Raw genomic sequence first — 10,638 nt, 5'->3', positions numbered from 1 at the left:
TTTTTTTTTTTTTTTTTTTTTGTGAATGTATGAATTACTAAAGGGAGGTGCAGATAGCAAGATGAGGGGTGGTTTCTATGTTTGTTCGTTGTTTCCTTCCTGGCAAATGGAACATAGTTTCTTAACTAGGATCTTTATGTGTGCTGGACCACATGTATAGTGTCAGAAAAGGTTTAATTTAAAATAATGAGATGAAAATTACCTTGTAGAAGAATGGTTTGAAATGTTTAGACTTGAGCAAATGGGTGTACAGGTGTGTATCACTACGATTTTCACAAAGTGACCATGGAGGTTGTCTGGTTCTGACCTTCATGGGATCACACCTCTGTTTGTCAGGCAGAGTCACAGAAGGTCAGGCTGGAAAAGGGCTGTAGTCTTTGCAGAGAAAGAGCAGGCAGGGTTAGACTTCCCCATAGTCAGGCCTTGCCTGCTCTTCATTTTGCAGGTGTCCTGGGGGCATCAGAAGCCTCCTCATCTCACTTTTGTGAGCCCTTGTCCCCCAGTGCCTTGGGAGAGAAATTAACCCGCACCTGCCCTTCATGTTTTACAGGCAAGCGCAGGACATCTCATTGCCATTGTCAACCAGGAACTCTCAGCCTCACAGCCCTACTTCTTCTCTGACCTCTGGGGGGTCCTTGCCCTTGCTACAATCTCCAGCATCCACTAGATTGTCTCCTGCCCGACACTCCTTGGTCCCAAACCAGGGAGACCATTCAGCTCACCTGCCTAGGCCGCAGCAGCATTTCCTTCCTAATCAGGCTCACCAGGGGGATCACTATCGTCTCTCCCAACCTGGCCTGAGTCAGCAGCAGCAGCAACAGCAGCAGCAGCACCATCATCATCATCACCACCAACAGCAGCAGCAGCAGCCACAGCAGCAGCCAGGAGAGGCCTATTCAGCTATGCCTCGGGCTCAGCCATCCTCTGCTTCTTATCAGCCAGTGCCAGCAGACCCTTTTGCCATTGTTTCCAGAGCCCAGCAGATGGTTGAGATCCTCTCAGATGAGAATCGGAACTTGCGGCAGGAGTTGGAAGGATGCTATGAGAAGGTGGCAAGACTGCAGAAGGTGAGGCTTCCGTTTTGGGATATTAGGGCCTCTAAGTCTTATTTGTGGGACTAGTTTAATATCCACATTAAAGTGTCCACTTGTGAATCCCAGCATTACTTGTGGCAGATCTTCAGGACTTTTATATCTGGAGGTTAGATATGGGTCAAACTTTGGAAAAAGCTTTCTACCTGTCTACCTAGGAGAAGTAATGTCTTACATTTACACAAGGAGAAAAATAATTATACAGTTTTTCCAGATGCCATAGTCCTAAAGAAAACGTGATTGATTCTTTTAGAATTCCAAAAGGCAGTGATACTTCCTGATAAGAATACTGGTGATGCCTGTATAGGTAAAGGATCTGACAGCACCTTAAGGCTCATTGTCTTGGTCACATTTTCCCAAATATGAATTTGAATCTTAAATGTAAAAATAAATGTAGTTCCTAGAAAAATCTCACCAGCTAAAGTTAGAGCGGTCCTGCCTTGTTCTGGAAAAGGCTCAGAATACTTTTCCTAGTGGGAGTTCTCATAGTAACTCTCTTTCAACAATCCCTCCTCCCCACCCTTTGATTTGGTCCCTCTCTGCAGCTCAAATTCAACATCTGCTCTCTTTCTCTGGTGTGTGTTGGGGGCAGGAGGGGCTTAACACCACAGCTGGGTGACAGGTGACAGCCCTAGGCTGAGGAAATAGGAAAAAGATTGTATCTCCAGTTCACATTCTTCTCTGCCCGCCCTGCTCCTGCAGCTGGGACTTTAGCTCTAGAGTACCCCAAGCGAGGACCCTTAGCTCTTGGCTTCCAGGGGCTGCTGGTGAATAAGGTTATGCCTTTGGCAGCTTCTTTGCAGCTTTTGTCATTGTGGAGCTCATGTGGTTTGGTCTCCCTACAATGTGAATTGTTCAGAGAGGTGAGGGTGAAGGTGGGGAAGGGACAGGGGGATGCCTTGTATTGTCCAGAAGCTCTGTCCTTAGGAAACACCAGGAGTAGAAATTTCAGAGGCCTGAACGGAGCTGAGTATTTGTAAATAGACATCAAATCTGGGGCCTAAAGGAGACGGGGCTTATTATCAGCAGAGGATTTTTTCTTTTTTTTGGAGATAGAGCCTCGCTCTTGTCACCTAGCCTAGAATACAATGGCGCGACCTTGGCTCACTGCAACTTCCGCCTCCTGGGTTCAAGCAATTCTCCTGCCTCAGCCCCCTGAGTAGCTGGGATTACAGGCATGTGCCACCACGCCTGGCTAATTTTGTATTTTTAGTAGAGACGGGGTTTCTCCATGTTGGCCAGGCTAGTCTTGAACTCCCGACCTCCGGTGATCCGCCCACCTCGGTCTCCCAAAGTGCTGGGATTACGGGCGTGAGCCACTGGGCCTGGCAAACAGAGGATTTTTATATAGGAAAATGGCTTCCCTGTCCCTTAGTTTTCCTAAATCTGGATGAGGGTTGTTGGAGTGCTCTGAGAATTGTTTCTTCCTGGCTATTCCCTGATTTTGTATTTTCACCCCCTCATTTTAACTATATCCCTGCCCCCATCACTTTGGTGGAGTAAATTAATTGTATCCATACACTGGAAACCCAACCTGGCTGATTAGGTTAGCAGTTGACACCCCCTCTCCAAACTCTCTTCGGAGTGATCCCAGCCCATCTTTGATACAATCACTGAAGGATGAACCCAGCTCTTCTACGGACCCTTTTTGCCAAAGGATCCATGGTGATTTTGTGTGTGTGTGTGGGAGTGGGTTCAGCCAGTGACAGGGAAGAGGAACAGAATAGGATTGCTGTTGTTTGTTCCCCAAGATGGGAAAAGATGCCTCAAATAAGTGTAACTGGAACAGCTTGAGTGTTGGGAAAGTAGAGGCTGACCCAGTGTGGAGGTAGAGTAGAGAAGAAGGTGGAGTAGGAGAGGAAAAGGAAAGTGGGGAAAATTAAGGTAGATCTCAGGTAGTGCTGGAGGAAATGAAAAGGCCCAAGGCTCATGAGGGGAATAAGTAGACAGAGTAAGTCTGGAAAACCCGCTGCCACCCTCCTCTCTGCCCCCACCATCACCCAGCCCAAACCAGTGGATATATCCTTCTGTGATGGCTTTTCCTGGAAGGCCCTACTGAGAGCTGTGGGACTTGCCCTTTTGAAGGATAGAGTATCTATACAGTGGGTAGGGGAAGGATTAGTATAAGATCTTGAAATAGCAGTCTGCACACCTTGAGGAAAGGGACTGCCTTCCAGGTGTTGCATTCTGTGCACAACTGGACAGCCTTGAACTATAAGTGCTGCCCAGAGCAGACCAACACCAAACCTGCTCTTTCAGATAGAAATGTTTATTTTCTCTCCCCAGCGCTTGAGTTTCATGCAAAAGCTTCATCAGGCGCAGGCCTTACAGATCTTGTCTCTAAATGCCATTCACCAGTTTTCACCTTCTGTGCTGCTATCTTGGTGCCATCTGTGAAGAGAAAAACACTTTTGAGTCTGCTCTTTTCTGTGGTATAAGCCTTATTTGTTTGCAGGCAGTCTTGTCTCTGGCAGAATTTTGGACATGGAGGCGTGTTGAATCTGACTGGTTTGGCAACCTTACCTTTCCTCTAGTGTCCCACTAGGGGCCTGATATTTCTCCCCAGAAAGTACCCTGAGCTTTGTTAAACAGGATAGTGGAAAACACAGAAGGAATGCAGAATGGTTGCAGAGTCCAATTTAATCTGAAAATTGCTTAATAGGCCATAGGTTTATTTGTCTTATACAAATTATATGCAAATATCTGTGTGGTTATTTTATGTGCAATGGAGCTATACTAGTTACAGAAAGACTCTGGAGTTTAATTTCTCATTTTCTGCCTGATTGTGGCTGATTCAGGGCAAGACCCTTTCTCTTTGAGTTTATTTTCCCCATTTTATGAGATTTGCAGGGGTGTCATAAAACACAACTCTGATTATGAATTTCTGTTCAAAAATCTATACTGGTTTCCCACTGACTGTGGGATAAAGCCCAAATGCCTGGCATTAAAAGCATTTTATGATCTGACTCCAGTCTATCTTAGCAGCCATATCTCGCCAGGTTCCCTCTGTGTACCCCACAGTGTCCAGCCAAATTAGACGACTGGTCATTCTGGGAATGCATTTGCTTACTCAGAATAGAATACCCTTCCCCTCACCTCTGCTCATTGAAATCTGACCCAGCTTTCAGGATCTGACTCTAAATGCCACCTCTTCCCAGATACTGTTCTCCTCCCCACTTCCCCCAAACAGGAATAACTTCTTCCTTGTCTGTGCTTTATGGCACTACTTCTACTTTTCTTAAAGATATATCTTGCCCTGTATTCTTTCATTCGATTGGATTGAAACCTCCTTGAGGGCAGTGAAAATGTTCTCATTCATATTTACACACCCCCAATAGTACTTTAAAGAGTTGATGTAAATATTTGGTCCTTGGTAAATGTTTGTTAAATTGTACTGAACTGCTTCATGAAGCTTGAGGTTTTTAGGGTTGGTCTCTGCTGCTGACAGTTGCTCTTCAGAGGCAATTTAACTTTTCTCTCTGCTAAAATGAGAAGAGGTATCCTGCTTATTAGGCAGATAATCAGTACAGACTGGAACCAACATGTGAAAGCCCTTTGAATGCTTTGGAATAAAGTATCTATATACTATATATATAATTACTAATATTTTCAAAATTAAGAGTTTTCTTCAGAAATTAAAATTCTTTATAACTATTTATAAAATTTATTCTGTCTTACCATCTCCTCTGAAGGCAGAAACTGTCTATGTTTTTAACCCGAGGAAAGACCATGACACCGTGAGTGAATTACTAAGCTTATGGTTGAAGGTGGAGATCCTTCCTTGAAACTTTTCTCGTCTGACTGTGTTATGCTTGCCTCCTGGCCGTCTGTGAGCCCTGGAAGAAGCTGTCACCGAGGATTTGCATGTTTGTTTTCAGACCATTTTCCCCATCAACCTCCTACCATCACCACCATCTTCTTTTCTGTTGTTGTTAAGGTGGAGACAGAAATCCAGCGCGTCTCAGAGGCATATGAGAACCTCGTGAAGTCATCCTCCAAAAGAGAGGCCCTAGAGAAAGCCATGAGAAACAAGCTAGAGGGCGAGATTCGGAGGATGCATGATTTCAACAGGGATCTGAGAGGTGACGGAACCAAAGGACTTGTCTTTGTACTTCTGAAGCAGCTGCAGGGTGGTGAAGGGAAGGGCTGAGCAGGATTCAACTAGGCTCTTTGGGGTTGTCCAACCCACCGGTATGGGCAGTAAATGGCTGGGCATGTGCCAGGCTAATTTTTTGTGACTGCAATAGTGCTCAGTCCCAAGCTTGATTGATCAAAGTGTGGATGCACCTCACTGGTCTTCTGAGCGATGAGCTGATGTATTTATCAGGCAGGATCCCTGCTGGGACTCCTGGACCCACCTGGCCCACCCCCACAATAGGTGCTGCCTCTTCTTTTTAACAGGTTTTGCAGAGGCATGCCCTTTGACTGTGCAACCTTGAAGTATAATGTCCTCTCTTATTTCCAGGACTCACTGACTCCTTTTATTTTTGACTTTCACCTGATAATATTGAAGACTTTGGGAAATATTTCTACTTTAAAGTGCCTTCAGCACCTTCAAAACTACTGACTTGGGGATGGTACTTTCTTTTTTTCTTTTCTTTTTTTTTTTTTTTTTTTTTTTTTTTTTTGAGTTCGAGTCTTGCTCTGTCACCCAGGCTGGAGAGCACTGGCACAATCTTGGCTCACTGCAACCTCTACCTCCCAGGTTCGAGTGATTCTCCTGCCTCAGCCTCCCCAGTAGCTGGCTGGGATTACAAGTGTGTGCCACCATGCCTGGCTGATTTTTGTATTTGTAGAGAAGGGGTTTTGCCATGTTGGCCGTGATGGTGTTAAACTCCTGACCTCAGGTGATCCACCCGCCTCGGCCTCCCAAAGTGCTGGGATTACAGGCATGAGTCACCGTGCCTGGTCAGGGATGTTACTATCTATCTTTGAATTTTAGTTATTTTATCTTTAAAGTCAGGCAGCCCAACTACGTGCTGCTAGTTGTCCCTTTCTAGCTTTGACATTACATGAGTTTAAAGACTTTATAATAACTGTGATGCTCTTTTTCTCTGGTTAATGAAAGATATCTTTATATATTTGGGGAAGGATAATTTCATTGAAATTTAGAATTCTGCAGTTAACTTAGGTTTTGGCAGTGAGGAGTGAAAGCATTAAATACTTACCTCCTCCTCCCCGGCCATGGTCTAGTATTATTTTGGGATTCACATTTGCAAACTCATGTTAGTCACCCATTCCTGTTTAACAAGAAGAAACAGGCTTGTTTTACCAAAGGTCAGTATTTAGAGGGCCAATAGTATGTGCATGATAGTTTATATTTGAGACCCTGTTGATTGTCTCCAAATTCCACAGAGCGTCTAGAGACTGCCAACAAGCAGCTTGCGGAGAAGGAATATGAAGGGTCAGAGGACACCAGAAAAACCATCTCACAGCTCTTTGCAAAAAGTAAGTCTGCAAGCTGCAGAAACAGGTATTAATGTGTGGATGGGAGCAAGGTGCGTGAAAAGATTACACTGTTCTCTTTAGCCTTTTAGAACAGCCAGGGCAGAGTCAATATCACCTAAGGATTGTTTTTCCTATTCAGGCATGAAGTTGGAAGATTCTGTTCTTTTCCTCCTAAGCCAAGAAGGCTGCTTGCCACAACATCTTGTCACATCACATTGCTCCTTCAGCATTAAACTAGAGAAGCCTGTTGAAATCCCTGCTAGTGTCATTGCTACCTAAATAAAGAGCCTTGCTGAACATGAGGTCACTTCATGTTGAAGGGATTTTCTTAGAAGATCCCGTGTGCTGGCTCTGGTAGAGATAGGATTAATGTGCAGGATTGATGATAGTGTTTGGAATACTTCACCTGTATCTGGGGCTCCCTTTGTTAGGCATCTAGTATTTATTGTTACATAGTGGCAGATTGCAAGGGGAGCTAATCCTATGGCCTGAACTAGTGACTCTGGCTGCACACTTGGAGGATGTGGGGGAGGGCAGAGCTGTGTCTTCCTCATAATAGTGTTTCCTTTGTCTGGAAATACTCCTAGGACCATGACAATGAATTAATCCTCTTCTTTATCGGTCTCTAATGGACCCCACCCAGCTAGACAATGTCTAATTATTTCCAATTGCCTTAATAAAACCAGCAATAAAAACTTCGTAGTGGATTGAGTCCACAGGGAGAATTAGTCGGGGAGAAACAGATGAACTGCTCTCGTTTCTGCAGATGCCTGTAGCTGGTTTCCTCTACCCGCAGCCTCCCTCGGTGTAGCTCTGGCTGTAGTTGTGCTCAGTAGGGATTTGTCAGTCTCTTCCATCTTTGCTGGGTCTCCAAATGACCCTTTCAACTCATTCCATGCAGCTTCTAGCCAGCTTTTACAAGTTCGTTTGATCTTCACTTACAATACTACCCTCCCTTCCTGGGTTGTTCTGTTGTGCTCTGGCTTCAGAACAGGTTTTTTCTTTTTCTTTTCCGTGTACCTCCTGTTCCTTTGTCAGCATATCTTAGAGTAAGGAATGTAGTTTTTCTGGTGTCATCAGTGCCTAGTATAAATTTTTGTGAAATTGCTTTTGTGGTATCACAGTTGCTCTCAGAGCTAGTTCACTGGCAGAAAGAGGGTGGCAGACTTTCAGATCAAAACAAACAAAACGTATAGATTCTTTGTTCTGGATCAGCTAGATCATACTCCTCTCTGTATGGAGATGGTATTTCAGGTGTCCCAGGAGCTCTTCTACAGGTTTATACAATGTGCTAACTTAGTAAATCAGATGGTATTACCAGCAGAGCAAAAGACTGTCAAATGGCTCTAGGAGGGAAAAGTGAAGTTCACCAACTAGCCAGGGAAGAGGGCATGACTCTTGTCCCTCCTAATTTCTTTTGGCTTGGGACATTGACAGGGCCCTGCATGGTTGGAACTGTGGCAGGAGAAAGGAAAGCCCTCTTGAAAAGCCTCTCTGGGGAATGTACTGCAGGAATCCTAGAGAAACCAAACCAACTCAACCCTAGAAGAAGGCAGCCTAGTATAGTAGAACCAATCTGGGTGTAAATAGGGGCTGCACTACTTATTTACCAACTGTGGGACCTTGTGCAAGTTGGTCAAGCTGTCTGGGTCTCTGTTTTCTCATATGCAAATAGGAGAAGAGAATAGTACCTTCCTTGTATGGTTGTTCTGAGGATTAAGCTAGTACAATACCTGGTATGCAATACGTATTCAACAAATGTTCCTTTCTTTCCAAATGCAAAGTCAGAGTGGGAAGGAAGGTGAGGCTGCCCTATTGAAGTTTCTCCTATAACTTAAGGTTTGAGTCTCAAGATGAAGAGCACTTAACCTCCAAAAAATCAAAAGTACTTATTTGAGTTTCTGGTGTGAGGTCTATCTTAGTTAAGAGGAGAGGAAAGACATGGGACATGACTACTTGTGTCATGGTCCCCTGTAGTTATAATGATTTGATTCATAAACATGGAATTGCTAATTTTATAGGTCAGGTGACTCTCAACCTTCTCATACTAAAAATTAGTATACACCATCTGTTGTATCACAATGAAAGGTTTTGAATCTACAGATTCTCATTATTAATCATGGTGATAATGATCATCATCTGCTTTATGTAGTAAGTTCTTTTGCTGTTTGGTTATGCTTTCTAACATTTCTTTCACTTAAATAAATATTCTATCTCATTTGATCCTTACAAATACTGTGAGGTTAAACAAGATGGTAAAATTACCTCTGTTTTACCATCTAGCATTGTTGATTCTTTCTTAACATGTCTATCTTTCTGCTTATATTATTGATCTGATTTTGCATGCTGTCTGCTTTTTTCATTAGAGCCCTTAGCATATGAATCATATTTGTTTTAAATTCACAGTCTGTTAATTCCAGTATCCCCTGCCTTATCTCGGGGTCTGGTTCTGATGCTTGCCCTGTCTTTTCAAACTGTATATTTCACCTTTTAGTATGGCTTGTAGGTTTTTTTTTTTTTTTTTTTTTTTTTTTTTTTTTTTTTTTTTGCGTGTGTGAAATGGCAGACCTGATGTATGGGGTAAAAGGCACTGCGGTAAATAGGCCTTTCGGGATGTGATGGTAAAATCTGGGGGAAAGGGAAGTGCTCTAGACCTATGATTAGGTCTCAGTCTTTTAATGAGCCTGTACCTCTGGACTGAACTTCACAAGTGCATCTCAGTTTTTTTTCACCCCTTTAGGTGGTGCAGGATCACTAGAAAGGGCTTCAGCTGGATATTTCTTTCTCTCGTGTAGAAGGCCAGAGCATACTGGAGTTGGATGTTTCCTTTCCCCTGGGTCAGTTAGGCTCTGGAAACAAACAAGCAAACAAAATCCCAAAAACTCATAGATTAGGTTCTGGTTAAATAGTTTCTCTTGAGGGCAGGCCTTGTTAAGAACAGAATGCTCTGGCATATTTCATGATGGTTCATTTTTCCCTCCCCCTGCTGGAATCACAAGGAGTCCATTTCACTAACAGACATCTACAACTAGGACCAAGCAATGAAATCTTTAAGTGATCATTTGGGAAGAGTGAGAATTACTTTGTTGGAATTCAGTGATATCACTTCAGGTGTAATATTCTGATATTCTCATTAGCTGTGGGTACTGGAGCAAGGTATAGCCAGCCACTAGAAGAGGGCAGATTGAGATAAGAATAGTATATTGAACAAAGTGTAAAATCTGTTTAGAGATTACTTATAAATCTGTATTAACTTATACAAATGCTAGCTTGTGATCATGTTCCTTCATTCTCCTAAAAATTATAGTTTTGGCTACTGTCTCATACTGGTGCTTTCTTCCTCTATTTTTCTTATATCCATCCACAGATATTTATTAAACTTTCATATAGATGCTGCTCAACTGAGCTCTCTTTAAAACCCAAGTCAGAAAGACCATTATGTGCCCACTAAGCTCTTCCATTCTAAGGCCATAGAGTATATTTGTATACAAATATACACACACATGCAAGTATATGTACACACACACATTTTTGTGTATATGCAAGTATATATATACACACACACACACGTTTTTTATATATGTATGTATACACACGTTTTATATATATGTATGTATACATATATATGTGTGCGTGTGTGTGTGTGTGTAAGCACACAAGCATATTGGATTACTTTTTTTTTTTTTTTTTGAGACGGAGTCTTGCTCTGTCACCAGGCTGAAGTGCAGTGGCGCGATCTCGGCTCATAGCAACCTCCGCCTCCCGGGTTCAGCCCCCGGGTTCAGCCTCAGCCTCCTGCCTCAGCCTCCCTAGTAGCTGGGATTACAGTCGTGCGCCACCATGCCCAGCTAATTTTTGTATTTTTAGTAGAGACAGGGTTTCACCGTGTTGGCCAGGGTGGTCTTTATCTCTTGACCTCATGATCCGCCCACCGCAGCCTCCCAAAGTGCTGGGATTACAGGCATGAGCCCCCCTGCCCAGCCATATTGGATTACTTTATTTTAAAAAAACTGAACTTTCAAAGGCTAATAGGCTTAAAGGGAGAAAAGGAGATTCGCAAATAGAGGATTTTCTTTCAGGTGAAATGGCTGCCTTTCTT

The 10,638-nt window shown here is 43.3% G+C and overlaps 1 protein-coding gene across 4 annotated transcripts in view; it reads left to right on the top strand.

Moving 5' to 3' along the window:
* The window catches only part of AMOT (angiomotin), a 60,260-nt gene that overhangs the window by 20,113 nt on the left and 29,509 nt on the right, over positions 1-10,638 (top strand). For all 4 annotated transcript variants that reach the window (XM_017857380.1, XM_017857379.1, XM_017857378.1 and 1 more), the window contains 3 exons: positions 551-1,067; positions 5,029-5,173; positions 6,447-6,539. In XM_017857380.1, coding sequence (XP_017712869.1) covers positions 903-1,067; positions 5,029-5,173; positions 6,447-6,539 — 403 coding nt within the window. In that variant the 5' untranslated portion in view covers positions 551-902. The remainder of the gene's footprint in view (positions 1-550; positions 1,068-5,028; positions 5,174-6,446; positions 6,540-10,638) is intronic.

The sequence above is a fragment of the Rhinopithecus bieti genome, unplaced genomic scaffold, assembly GCF_001698545.2.
Source record: "Rhinopithecus bieti isolate Rb0 unplaced genomic scaffold, ASM169854v2 scaffold_46340, whole genome shotgun sequence".
NCBI classification, from domain to species: Eukaryota; Metazoa; Chordata; class Mammalia; order Primates; family Cercopithecidae; genus Rhinopithecus; species Rhinopithecus bieti.
The sequence above is the reverse complement of the archived record's forward strand: the minus strand, read 5'-3'. Positions and strand labels throughout refer to the sequence as shown.